Below are 13,363 nucleotides of genomic sequence, written 5' to 3' on the forward strand. Positions count from 1 at the left end.
TAGTGGTGGTGCAATGAATAGAGTTACCTGGAACACTGAGGTTGCTGGTTCCAGGACCTGGACTTGCCTGGGTCAAGGTACAGACAAAAAGCAAGCAATGAACAACTAAAGTGAACCAACTATGAGTTGATAGCTCTCGCTGCCTCCCTCCCTCCTGCCCCCAGCTGCCCTACCTCCTCTCTCTATAAAATATTTATTTTTTTTTAAGTGAGAAAAACAGAGAGACAGGAAGGGAGAAAGATGAGAAGCATCAACCTGCAGTTGTGGCACTTCAGTTGTTCATTGATTGCTTTCTCATACATGCCTTGCCAGGGTGGAGGTGGCTCCAGCCTAGCCAGTAACCCCTTGCTCAAGCCAGCAACCTTTGGGCTTCAAGCCAGCAACCATGGCGTCATGTCTATGACCCCATGCTCAAGCCAGATCAGCCTCTGCTCAAGCTAGCAAACTCAAGTTTTCAATCTGGGTCCTCAGCATCCCATGTCAACGACATTCATCCACTGAGCCACCACTTGATCGGACAATAAAGTTTTTTTTTCTTAAGTGAGAGGAGTGGAAGTAGAGACAGACTCCCACATGCGCCCTGACCGGGATCCACCCAGAGACTCCTTCTGGGGCTGACACTGGAACAAATCGAGTCACTGGCTGTGGGAGGGGAAGAGGGACAGATGGGGGAGTTTGAAAGCAGAGAGGCAGATGGTCACTTCTCATGTGTGCTCTGAAACGGAATCAAACCCTGGACATCCATACTCCAGGCTAACACTCTATCCACTGTGCTACCAGCCAGGGCTATGGTGTAATATTTTAAGGCACACTAGAATTATGACATTTATTAAGTCTGAACTAGTCTTGAAAGTTTTAAAGATCCTTAATAGAGGTCCTGACTGGGAGGCTCAGCGAATGGAGCCTCGGTTGGAGCTGGGTCAGAGCAGGAGAAGGAACCAATGAATGCACAACTAAATGGAGCACCTAAGTAGAGCAAGGAGTTGATGCTTCTCTCTCTCTCCCTTACCTACTTCTTCCCTTTCCCTTTCTCTAATAAAAAAATTTCTTTAAAAATTGACCAGCTAGTGGCGCAGTGGATAGAGTGTCAGCCTAGGGTGCTGAGGATCCAGGTTCAAATCCCTGAGTTCGCCGGCTTGAGCGTGGGATCATAGACAAGGTCGCTGGCTGGAGCCCAGGGGCGCCACCCGTGTCAAGACACAAATGAGAAGTGAACAACTACAGTGGTGCGGCAACTATGAGTTGATGATTCTCACCTCTCTCCCTTCCTGTCTCTGTCGTTAAGAAAAAGAAAAGAAAAAACCCCCTGAAAATCCCTAGTACAAGTGCTAGTCATGAAGAACTTTGCTTTACTTGCAAAAAAAAGAAAACAAAAACATAAAAGGCAGCACTGGGTCCTGGTGTTGGCGCCGACTACACGGTCTGACCGGGGCCATCCGGGTGAGAGCGCTGAGCAGCTGCACTGCGAAGGCAGTCACTCCGTTCCCACGGCGAGGCTCTCCTCTCCGCTCTCTCCTGGACCGGGACGGAAACCGGGAGGGCAGCCGCCCACCCACTCACCGCTGTCTTCCTCCGCTAACGCTCGCTGCAGCCGCGCCGTCTCGCTGTCCAGGGTCACCGCCAGAGACCGCAGCTTTGCACAGAATTTCTGGATAGGGTCCATCATGAGCACAAACGGCCGCACCGCCCGCCACTCGTTTGAATCTCTGCCGCAGGAAGCGTCGCGGCGTCAGTGGCTGGCGTACGTATTCTGCTCTCGCGGGATCTGAAGTCTCGCGGGAAGTGGAACGATGCATTTCCGGCGGTGCGGCTGCCGAAGTGCGGAGAAAAGGGAGCTCGCTAAACGCCCGACTGGTGAGTGCGCCGGTACTGGTGGGCGCTCTGGAATGTGGGTGGGCGTGCGCTCTCTCGGAAAGCTGCTCCGCCTGCGGTCGGACTCGATGCCATCCCACTCCGTTCTCTGTCCGTGCAGGCACCATGTTCCTGACCGCGCTCCTGCGCCGTAACCGCATCCCCGGCCGGCAGTGGATCGGAAAGCACCGGCGGCCGCGCACCGTGTCCTTCCACGCGAAGCAGAACGTGCTCCGCCGCCTGGAGACGGAGGCGGAGAACCACTACTGGCTGAGCGCGCCCTTCCTCAGCGCCGCGCAGGAGTTCGGGCACGCCGCAGTCCGCAGGGCAGCCGCCTTCCAGGCCATCAAGGCGGTCTCCGAGGCCAAGTTTCCGCCGCACCGGCGACTGGCCGACCAGCTCAGCCACCTCAATGTCACCAAGAAGTGGTCCTAGCCCACCTGTCGCCCTCGTTTCTAGTGCATGGCGTCGGGTCCAGTTCCTCTGTCGGTCGTGTTTGTCGGCTCGCCTGGGTACTACGGTGCAAGATGTATATGGGATTGACGCGGCGACAGAGCTGCAAATTACGGTTTCTGTATGTGACTGACGCCTGGTGGGGTTTTAGTTTGCTTACCTTCTCTCAAAAAAAATTGCTGCGCCTAAAAGGAAAACATCCGTTTTGTCAGCCAAACTTATGACTAAAAATAGCACTTTTCCCCCTGGGATTTGCTAACAACAGTGGATATTTAAATGTAAAGTAAAATGTGTTTTTATCAGGACTGCCACGTGAAGGTTTTTTTTAAACTTGAAAGGGCCGGAGACGCAGTGGGTAAGAGTATCGACTTGGGATGCTGAGGACCCTGGTTTGAAATCAAGGTGGCGGGCTGGAGCGTGGGATCATAGACATGACCCCATGGTCACTGGCTCTTTTAAAGCCCCGGGGTCAAGGAACTATGAGAGAGCAGTCAATGAACAAATAAAGTGTGCAACCAGTTGATGTTTCTCATCTCTTTCCTTGCCTGTCTCAAAAAACTTCAACGGGATAAAATTAACATACCACACAACCCATCAGTTGTAGGTGTTTGCTTTCAAATAACCCTTTTCTTAATAGTCAAGCACTCTACACGTGTCACCAGGTAGAGTGATCCTATTGAGGCAAGGTGGGGTGAAACTGGGAAACCTCCCAGGCCGGTGGAATGAGGAAGCGGACAGATGGCTGAACAGACAGCTGGAACCACTGAGCAGTTAACCAGCTAATCACAAGACTATCCTCCCTGGGCAAAGACAGCTGAAAGCAGGTGGTTTCAATCACCTTAGTAGGGGAGGTAGACAACAGAAATCAGAGCCAAACTAATCCAAAATAGAGGTGATAGGGAGCAAAAGATGACTCCAAACCCCATTTATACTGATTCCTGAAAAAGCTAATGCATATCGTGTTGACATCCCTAAAATTCCCGCCTATAGAAAGTAGATACCTCCCTGCCCTCCAGGATTAAAGGACACCATGCCTGTGTCCCCTTTTCCCTCAGGCGTGTACTTTGCTGCTTCTGTGCTAAGCGTTGAGTCCCTAAGACACCTGTTCTCTGGGGAGCAGTGGGCAGCAGCACCTTTCCAGGCTTATCCCGATCCCACCCCCCCACCCCCGCACCTCGCGCAGCGCAGAAGCAGGCCTGTAACACTTGGGACAATTTTACCTGTTAGGAAACATGGAAGGAACTCCAACATTGTCATCACTCCCAGTGATGACAGTGACTTTGAGGAGTTGCTGTATAAACCAGAAATCTTAGCAGCTATGTTTATTTATATATATATATATATAAATTTTTTTTGTCTGTTTAATAGAAAGTTTTCAAAATGCAGAGAAAAGGATTCACACTGCCTTTTGCACCCCCCCCCCAACTCTGGAAACGTGAACATGAGTCCACAGAGGCACACAGGATGGACTTTTAAACCTCAGTGAGATCATCCTATATATGTATATTTCTGCATTTTCCCCCACTTAATGGCTTTAAAATGTTTCCCAAGGAGTTACTTAAATTTTTATGAAAAATACAAAACTTTTAAATGGCTTCATTGTAGTCTCAATACAGTAACGCAATTTAGCCAATTTCCTATTGATGGACACTGATTTCCTTTAAAACCTCTCAAACTAGCCCTATCTGCAAGTAAGGAAAAACCCAGCTCTTCCCTTCCATGTTTCTCACTACTCATGTGAAACACTTAATTGTCACAAATGTGGAGGATTTCCCCCAACTAGCAATTCCCTTCAATGCTAGCTGGGTGTCCTACAATTTAATTCAATGCTATCTACCTGAACAAAGATCAGATTCCACTATTGAGGACTCAGTCTCACAATTATCCACCACCCTGGTTCAGATGCCCCTTGCAAATAGTAGGTACCCAAGTAACCTATAACTTGTTTGACTTGACCACAAATTGGAGGTTCACACACCACCTCCTAAGTTTCGATTAATTTGCTAAAGCGGCTCACACAACTCACAGAAACACGTAAGTTTATTAAATATGATAAAAGAAATGAAGAGATGTGTAGGGCATGGCCTGGGAGGTTCCCAAGTAAAGGAATTTCTCGTCCCTGTGGAGTGAGGGTGCTAGCCCGGAGGCTCCCCAAAGCTCCTAAGACTGGGATTTCACAGAGGCTTCCTCACGTGGGCAAGCGGCTCCGTTTCCAGCCCCTCTTCCCCACTGGAGATGAGGGGGAGGGCTTAAAATTTCAAGCATCTTTTTCTACCCTTTTTGATGACCAGCCCCCATCCAAGAGCCCACCCAGTCAACTTCTAGTGCTCTTCCTTAGGAAATTACAAGGGTTTTAGGAGCTTTGTGCTAGGAACTGGGAGCAGAGACCAATACTGTATATATTTTTCCCATTATCTCACACCTTATACACATTTCTCTCTCTAAAATCTTAAGAGTGGGGTTGCCAGTACAGACATTATTCAGTGAAAATTTGACATATATTGCCAAATTACTTAAGCCATTTTGCACTCCTACCACAAATGCTTCTTTGCCCACATCTTCAGCAACAATGGCCATTGCCTTGGCAAAATAATCTATTTGCTTGTTTCATGTGTACATATTTCTTTAATGAAGCTGAGCACTCTTCTTGCTGTTAACTGATTAATCCGATTTCTTTCATGAATTTCCTTGTACTATCTCCATTTTCTTTTCTTGTTAGTGCTGTCTCTTTGTAAATTTTCCCGTACTCAAATCTGGTTTTCTGATCACTAGCACCATGCCTGCTTAGGAATACCTTTGCTATCCCATTATAAAGCCCTTCACCCATCTTTTCCTGCAGTACCTTTTTTTCATTTTCTAATGAAGTCCATAAGCCATGTGGGATTTGTTGTGTGGTGAGAGGCAAATAGTGGAAGCAACTTGACCTTTCCCCAAGGCAAGCAAAAGTGGTCCAGAAACACGTCAAATAATGTCTCTTCCCCTACTGATTATCTAAGGCACCGTTTTTTAATTTTTTATTTCTAAAAGTAATATGAACAAAACAGGGTATGAAAATAAAATAACATAGGGGTACACAGTAAACTTTAACCTATGACTGACCCCTGATTTTCCTCTGGAGGCAACCCTACTAATAAATAGTTCACTATCACCCTGGCTGGATGGCTTAGTGGAGCCTTATTCTGATGCACAGAAGTTATTGGTTTGAACCTGTTAGGGCACATGTAGGAATGGATTGATGATCCTGTCTCTTTCAAACCAGTGATTAAAAAAAAAATCATTGTCTCCTGTTAGATAATTCTGCATAAACAACTGGAAAAGTGGGTGGGACATTTATGTTCTAGTCTTTTGTTTCTTCAAACAGAAGAGCAACAAATATGCTTATAATTACTGCTTATAAAGCATAAGTATATCTATTAAACTTCTAAGTCTAACCTGATATGTTAACGAATATGGACATTTGAAACCTGATATTGTCAAATTGCTCTCCAAAGATACTGCACCATACATTTATACACTAAAATGTGTGAAAGATAGCTCTGGCCGGATAGCTTGGTTGGTTTAGACTTTAGAGCATCGTCCAGAAGCTCAGAGGTTGTGAGTTTGATCCCCAGGCAGGCACATACAAAAATAGATCAATGTTCCTGTCTCCCTTTCTCTCCCTTCCTCTCTCTCTAAAATCAGTCAATTAAGAAAAAATTTTAAATGCCCTGGCCAGTTGGCTCAGTGGTAGAGCATCGGCCTGGCGTGTGTATGTCCGGGGTTCGATTCTCGGTCAGGGCACACAGGAAAAGCTACCAACTGCTTCTCCACCCCTCCCCCTCTTTCTTCTCTTTTTTCTTCTCCTGCAGCCATAGCTCAGTTGGAACAAATTGACCCCAGGCACTGAAGATGGCTCTGTGGCCTCACCTGAGGCATTTAAATAGCTTGGTTGCTGAGCAGTGGCCCAAGATGGGCACAGCATTGCCCCACAGGCTTGTCAGATGGATCTTGGTTGAGCGTGTGTGAGAGCCTGTCTCTCTGCCTCCCCACTTCACATGTAAAGAAAAGAAAAACAATTTAAAAAAATGTGTGAAAGATGGTTCGACTAATAATTTTCAAGTTTGAGATTTTATTATCTCTGGTGCCCACTTTTTTTTGAGAACTTAGGCAGCACAACAGTTAAATCTAATGGACATTAAACTCATGACTGCAGTTCCCTTCTGAACTCATTGTTCATTTTGTGGGTAGTCAGTACAAAGAAAAAGTCCTCAGGAATTTATAATCCAGTGAGTTGGCTTGCAAGTATTTATAACCAACATATGGCTAAATGAAATCAGTACTAGATAAATGTGCAGTGCTCCAGACAGCACAGAAATGTTAACTCAGTTTGGAAGCCACGAGAATGTGATGGAAGAATGCTGCTGGAGTTGGAAAGCCTGCATCAAAAGAATTGCATTATGTGGGGAATGCGCAGGGAGGAAACAATCTCTGTTGAAAAACAGTATGCCCTTTATTAAGGAATAGAAAAGGCACTTCAACCCTCTGTATCACATGGAAGGCATTGAAGGGTTAAAGACAGTGACAGTAACTCATAGCATTGTTCAACTCACCCATAAAAAGCTGTTACACAGAAGAAATTAAGTGTTAGTTCTCAATGTCTTCTGATCAGGTAGTGGCACAGTGGATAGAGCATCAACCTGGGATGCTGAGGACCCACGTTTGAATCCCCGAGGTCGCTGGCTTGAGTGTAGGATCATGGATATGACCCCATGGTTGCTGGTTTGAGCCCCAAGGCTGCTGGCTTAAAGCTCAAGGTCACTGGCTAGGCTGGAGCCCTCCAGTCAAGGCATGTCTGAGAAGCAATCAATGAACAACTAAAGTGCTGCAATGAGTTGATGCTTCTCACCTCTCTCCCTTCTTGGCTGTCTCTGTCTCTCTCACTTAAAAAAATAAACGTACGTGTGTGTGTGTGTGTGTGTGTGTGTGTGTGTGTTAACTCTCATCTCTCTACATTCTGGAGCACAGGAGTAAAACAAGCACAAGGGGCCAACATCACTCCACTTTCCCAGAGTGGTTCTGAAAAGCTAGAAAGGAGAAAAGTAAGGCCAAGGTCATGTCATTAGTTCTACTCATTAAAAAAAGTGAAAATTTAGCCACTTTGGTCATTTAGTAGTTAATCCTCGTCCCCACCCAAAACAGTGCTGAATTAGCACAGCCTCCCCTCCCCCCAAGGTCATGTCATCTCTACTGGCCTCTGCTGGTCCTGGGAACTGCTCCACCTCAGATTCACCTTGTCTTAGCAAGCCAGCAGCCTCAACTACGGCACTGTCCCTTTGTGGGGGGGACTGGAGCACAGATGCCACAAAAGAATTCTACACAAGATATATTATTCAGCATTTTGACAATCACAATTCAACAACTTCTACTGTTCTGAAAGTACTTATCCAAATGTGACTTCTAAATTGAAAATTATGTTCAATAAAAGCTAAGTTTAAAACCTTTGCGAATAAAGCTATTTATACCTCTGGCCTAGGTGAACTACAATACTGTTGCATTCAAATAATATCTGTCTTAGATGTGGTTACCCCAAATTATTAGCCAAATCTTTCTATAATACTATTTTACCAGATTTTTAAAACCAAAATAATAGTTATTTTCTCATTTGGTAAAATATCACTTTATAACAACAACAAACTGTTCCAATACAAGACTTTACTTTTATTTCTTTATTAATAAAGTAAATTATGATTTTTGAAAAATGTTTAAAATGTTCAGCATTCCTGTTAATGCAGATTAGACCATCCCAAATAAAAAGCAAAGAATTAACATATTAAGTAATGGTCCAGGACTATACTTAGAAACAAAGGCAAGACTTATGGCACTTGGTAAGTAAAGACAACCTAACGTAAACTATTTCAAATCTGTTTATATAAAAACATTAAAGATCACTTTAAAATAGTGTCCATCTTTTCTTTTTAATGGGCATAGACTCATCTTCAATCACGTACAAATATAAAAACCTTGATTAGTAGTAGCTTTCTCAAGCTTGTAATACAAATACAAATTCTTGCTTCTTTATGCAACCCAACAAAGTAATACAAAGTGAACTTGTCAGAAAAATATGGACCTCTCTGAATCTATATTGCATTTTAAATTTAAATTGGCAAATATAGTTCAGATTATATAAAACACAGGGATTTCAGGTTTATATATTACCTGTATCTTTCATATTAGATATGGTCTTTATATTGGTTGAAATGCAAAAATATAATTTCTTAGTAACAGATTAAAAGTACTTTCCATTGATATAGTGCTAGTCCTAGAACAAAATGTAAGCTAAACATATTTGTCATTGTCACTTCAGAGCCCCAAATATGCAGACCCCGACACCAAGCCCTTAATATATTTTCTTTCAAGTTTACTAAATGGAAATCTCACATGTCTGATACATTTTTAAAATTCATTTTTAGAGAGAGAGAGAGAGAGAAGAGGGGAGGATCAGGAAGCATCAACTCCCATATGTGCCTTGACCAGGCAAGCCCGGGGTTTCAAACTAGGAACCTCAGCATTCCAGGTCGACGCTTTATCCACTGTGCCACCACTGGTCAGGCTTGATACTCTTGAATTTAAACACTCCTGTAAACAAAGTAAAAATCTGCTAATAGAAATAAAATTCAAGTAAACACTGCATATTTGACTTAAGCCAATCTTATGATCAAATTAACTTATGACACATTGAATTAAACTTAAATATGTAAAAGATTTAAAAAATCATCCATACATGAAGATGAAGCTAAACTCTGTAAACGGGTTCTTGTTAATAACTACTCAACTGTAGCTACTCTTTGGTTTGGCAAAGTGAGACTGGTCAGATGCCTCAGAAACTGTATATTCAAGTAAGTCTGTATGCAGGTAAAACCAAGTCTCCTGTCTAGTTTTTTTCCTTTTTTTAATGGCAATGGTAAGACCTGAAATCAACTTAATTTTCTGTGTCATCATATCTATTCAAGTGTTGGAAGGGCCAAAGACAGTACTAATAAATTTTCACAGGGTTCATTTTGACCTTTCTCTGCGAAGGGTGACACCAATCAATACCAGTTGAAAAACCAAAGAGGCAGCCATTCTTCTCAGTGGATTCCCATTCCACACTGGTATGTGTGGTAGGCCCCTGCTGAAGGGTCATTAATTTATGTCTCTGAACAAAACCAGCCAAATTCTATTTAGAGTGTAGCAAAATGCTGGCCACGAATTAAACCAATGGTAATTAAAGTTTTTAACTGAAAATTTCAAAAAAGGTGTTTACTATGCTATTGAAGATGATGCTAAATAACTTAAAAGAACTGAGAAGCCCTGGCCAGTTGGCTCAGTGGTGGAGCGTCAGCCTGGCGTGTAGAGGTCCCAGGTTCGATTCCCGGCCAGGGCACACAGGAGAAGCGCCCATCTGCTTCTCCACCTCTCCCCCTCTCCTTCTTCTCTGTCTCTCTCTTCCCCTCCCGCAGCCGAGGCTCCATTGGAGCAAAGATGGCCCGGGCGCTGGGGATGGCTCCTTGGCCTCTGCCCCAGGCACTAGAGTGGCTCTGGTCGTGACAGAGCGACACCCTCCTGGTGGGCGTGCTGGGTGGATCCCGGTCGGGCGCATGCGGGAGTCGGTCTGACTGTCTATCCCCATTTCTAGCTTCAGAAAAATGCAAAAAAAAAAAAAAAGAACTAAGAAAAATTACACCACAAAAAATGCCTGAACACAGTTAAGGGGAAAACTGTTTCCTCATCTGTTAATCAGGTACATGCAAACACTTTGATCTAAATATAGAAATACTCATAAAAAGTGCCAGATAATTTCTGAAAGTATTAAGTTTAAAACTTTTACTATTTCCTTATAATATTCAAATTGCCAAAATGAAGTGATAATTTTGGTTGGTAACTGATATCCCTTAACTTGCCTACTTAAACCTTTTCTAGAATCAAGATTATAAAAACTAGAGGTGAAATAAAGGTAGAAGAATCCATACTCTAGTATTACAAACTGTATTTTCAAAGCTAAAGCGTTTCTTCAGCTTAGAAGTTAAAAAAAAGTTACTTCCTTTTAAAATCTAATAGTATTAGCCAGTGAAATTATAAAAATCCTATAAATTATAAACCTGGAATAGTTGACTATAAAATTTATATGACATTAGGAAATTATAGAGCTATCCCTAGTATACTGGTTGATGTACAGAAGGTGCTCCAAAAGTATTTGTTGATGAATGAAAAGTAAGGTTATTTAGCAAAATCAGAAACTTAAAAATGTTAGTCATCCAGCCTAGCTCATTCATAACACCCTTCCCTTCAATCCCATGTTACAGAGCAGAAAACTGTAACTATAGATGATTACAGATGCTGGTTAAGATTTATCTCTATTGGCCCTGGCCGGCTGGCTCAGTGGTAGACTGTTGGCCCAGCATGTGGATGTCCCGGATTCGATTCCCAGCCAGGGCACATAGGAGAAGTGCCCATCTGCTTCTCCACCCCTCCCCCTCTCCTTTCTCTCTGACTCTCTCTTCCCCTCCTGCAGCCAAGGCTCCACTGGAGCAAAGTTGGCCCAGGCACTGAGGATGGCTCCGTGGCTTCCAGCTCAGGTGCTAGAATGGCTCTGGTTGCAACAGAGCAACGTCCCAGATGGGCAGAGCATTACCCCCTGGTGGGCTTGCAGGGTGGATCCCAATTGGGAGCATGCGGGAGTCTGTCTCTCTGCCTCCCTGCTTCTCACTTCAGGGGGAAAAAAAAAAGATTTCTCTCTATCCATTACTGGAAGCAATCAATTATTTTGACTTGTGTGTGTATATTTGACTAAACAGTATAAACAATTAACATTTCTATATTGTTTCTCCTTTATAAACTACTGTATTTTTCTTTATAATTAATACAGTAATTCTTGCCATTCAGATTGGATTTCAAAAAGACAAGAGGGCATGTGTCTACACAGAAAGATGTTGCTGTTAGATCAGATTTAGTATTTTGTATTTAAGAGTGGAATCAACCTCTCAAAAACTAGAAGTTTTAAATAACTACTCAGGTTTAAAATTTTTTTCCTAAGAGCAATCTCAACCTAAGAGCAGTTTCACCCTAATTCAAATTTCATTTTAAGTCACTGTTAAACTGTTACAGGATTACTGTAAAAAGTTCCAAAGTAATTTTTCATCATACCTAAATTAAAATTTGAAAGTCAATTTATAGTGTTTTGCATTCTACATACCATAGGACTGAAAATATTTTTAACAGCTTACAACAGCCTACCTTTCTCTTTACTTGTCTTTTAGCTCCTTCTACCTAGTCCTACTTTGTCCAAGATTTCCACAGTACATGTACGTTTGTGTTCTTCTGCATGTATACTAATAAAAAATTCAATAAAGGAGCAATTTTAAAGCAGAAAAAAACAAAAAATATTTCTTATACTGACAAGCTCCCTTTAAGCCTTGGGCACAACAATATACAGCCTTGTTGTACAAATACTTAGAACTTAGCCTTCAAAGAATTATACAAATGTGCTCCATGTTTTAAATCATTATATTTAGGTATCTTAATCCTTCTGTATTTTACTGTATAGCAACATTAAAAAATCTTTATTAAAAACGTTGAAAAGTATAAAACAGTAATTATAAACTATCAATCACCCAATTTTTAAAAAGCAGTTATTTTCTGTTCCTTACATAGTACAAGCAACAGTGATTTGGATATTATTATTATTATTCACTTATCAGCCACCATACTTCCCTAGACGTACTTCACTTAAGTTTTTAGCTTGTGTTTCTGAAGAATTCATAGGAACACGAAAAAACAACTGATACCGTAACTCAGGTTATCAAAAAATACATTATGTCATGTTAACATGTGATCTGACATATCATACCATCCCATAACAGGTGTTATTTGCACAGTAAAATTAAGCCCCTGTTGCAGCTGTGAGTCAGTGTTGGACTTATGTAGGATTAAGGTATCTTCCTGCTCTGAAGTAGCACTTCTGTGGATCCAGCGATCTATGCAAAAGCTTATTTTTTGGAAAAATATATCTTCTGTTATACTTCAATTATTTCATCCATTGATAATTTTCTTGCAAATAATAATGAAAATATAAGTCCATAATGTTTTTATAAACCTATAAAACCAGAAACAATTGAGTATTGGTTAAAACTTTATTTTCTTTTTATGAAAACAAGATTTATTAAACAGTTCAGCCCTAGCTGGACAGCTCAGTTGGTTAGAGTGTTGTCTGAAAGTACAGCGGTTGCTGGTTCAATCCCTGGTCAGGGCACATGTAGGAGCAGATCGATGTTCCTGTCTCTCTCTCCCTTCCTCTCTCTAAAATTAATCAATAAATAAATTTATAAAAAGATTTATAAAATGGTTCTGAGGACTAAGGTATAAAGCTACCAATATAACAAGACAGGAAAGAAATACTCTAATACTTCTATCTGTAATAATAAGAATTTTTTTAAAAATTGATTTTAGGGAGAGAGGAAAGGAGACACAGAAACATTGATCTGTTCCTGTCTGTGCCCTGACCAAGGATCAAACCAGCAATCTTTGCGCTTCAGGATGATGCTCTAATCAACTGAGCTATCTGGCTAGGGCGATAAGAAGATATTTATAACCAGTAAACAAGTACAACAAATCACTGACTCTTCTCCTGAAGCATCGAGAATTTAAAACAAGAAGATTCTCAGGGGTCTGCCTTTGTTACCCTGGCCATACTCTGAGAAGACACATCTTATCTACATCCTTTCAAGACTGTTGAGGCGTGTAGGAAAGACCCACAGCAACAGCTCTAGGAACTTCAGCCGGGGATTCTCAAGCACCACAGGCAGCAGCCACTCTTGCATCCACAGTGAAAAGAAACAAAGCTAGAACAGAGGCCCCCAGTCTGAGGCCCCACTGCTGTACCACAGCCTCAGCTCTCCGTGGCACTGACCAGGGCTGTGACCACCACAGCTGCCTCTGATGCTTGTCTTCAGAGTTCTGCCCACTCTGCCTGACAAGAGCCCAGCCTGAGTGCAGGGGCTCTGATTCTGTCTGGGTCTCAGGCTCAGGGACAGCTCCAGATCTG

The 13,363-nt window shown here is 42.5% G+C and overlaps 3 protein-coding genes across 8 annotated transcripts in view; 1 reads left to right on the plus strand and 2 right to left on the minus strand.

The window, feature by feature from the left end:
- The window catches only part of SKA3 (spindle and kinetochore associated complex subunit 3), a 31,115-nt gene extending 29,427 nt beyond the window's left edge, over positions 1-1,688 (minus strand). For all 3 annotated transcript variants that reach the window (XM_066259017.1, XM_066259019.1, XM_066259018.1), the window contains exon 1: positions 1,561-1,688. In XM_066259017.1, the coding sequence (XP_066115114.1) occupies positions 1,561-1,666 (106 nt within the window). In that variant the 5' untranslated portion in view covers positions 1,667-1,688. The remainder of the gene's footprint in view (positions 1-1,560) is intronic.
- Positions 1,689-1,778: 90 nt separating this feature from the next.
- Positions 1,779-2,827, plus strand: MRPL57 (mitochondrial ribosomal protein L57). The gene is made up of 2 exons (XM_066254908.1): positions 1,779-1,854; positions 1,973-2,827. The coding sequence occupies exons 1-2, from the start codon at positions 1,791-1,793 to the stop codon at positions 2,284-2,286; spliced, it is 378 nt and encodes a 125-aa protein (XP_066111005.1). The 5' UTR covers positions 1,779-1,790; the 3' UTR covers positions 2,287-2,827.
- Positions 2,828-7,653: 4,826 nt separating this feature from the next.
- ZDHHC20 (zinc finger DHHC-type palmitoyltransferase 20) overlaps positions 7,654-13,363 on the minus strand; it is an 85,696-nt gene continuing 79,986 nt past the window's right edge. For 2 of the 4 annotated variants that reach the window (XM_066259024.1, XM_066259027.1), the window contains one exon: positions 7,654-8,919. In XM_066259024.1, coding sequence (XP_066115121.1) covers positions 8,867-8,919 — 53 coding nt within the window. In that variant the 3' untranslated portion in view covers positions 7,654-8,866. Of the gene's footprint in view, positions 12,416-13,363 lie in introns of all 4 variants that reach the window. The other 2 variants (XM_066259026.1, XM_066259025.1) reach the window with 1 other exon arrangement.

Source organism: Saccopteryx bilineata, chromosome 2 (assembly GCF_036850765.1).
Source record: "Saccopteryx bilineata isolate mSacBil1 chromosome 2, mSacBil1_pri_phased_curated, whole genome shotgun sequence".
In the NCBI taxonomy this organism is placed as follows: Eukaryota; Metazoa; Chordata; class Mammalia; order Chiroptera; family Emballonuridae; genus Saccopteryx; species Saccopteryx bilineata.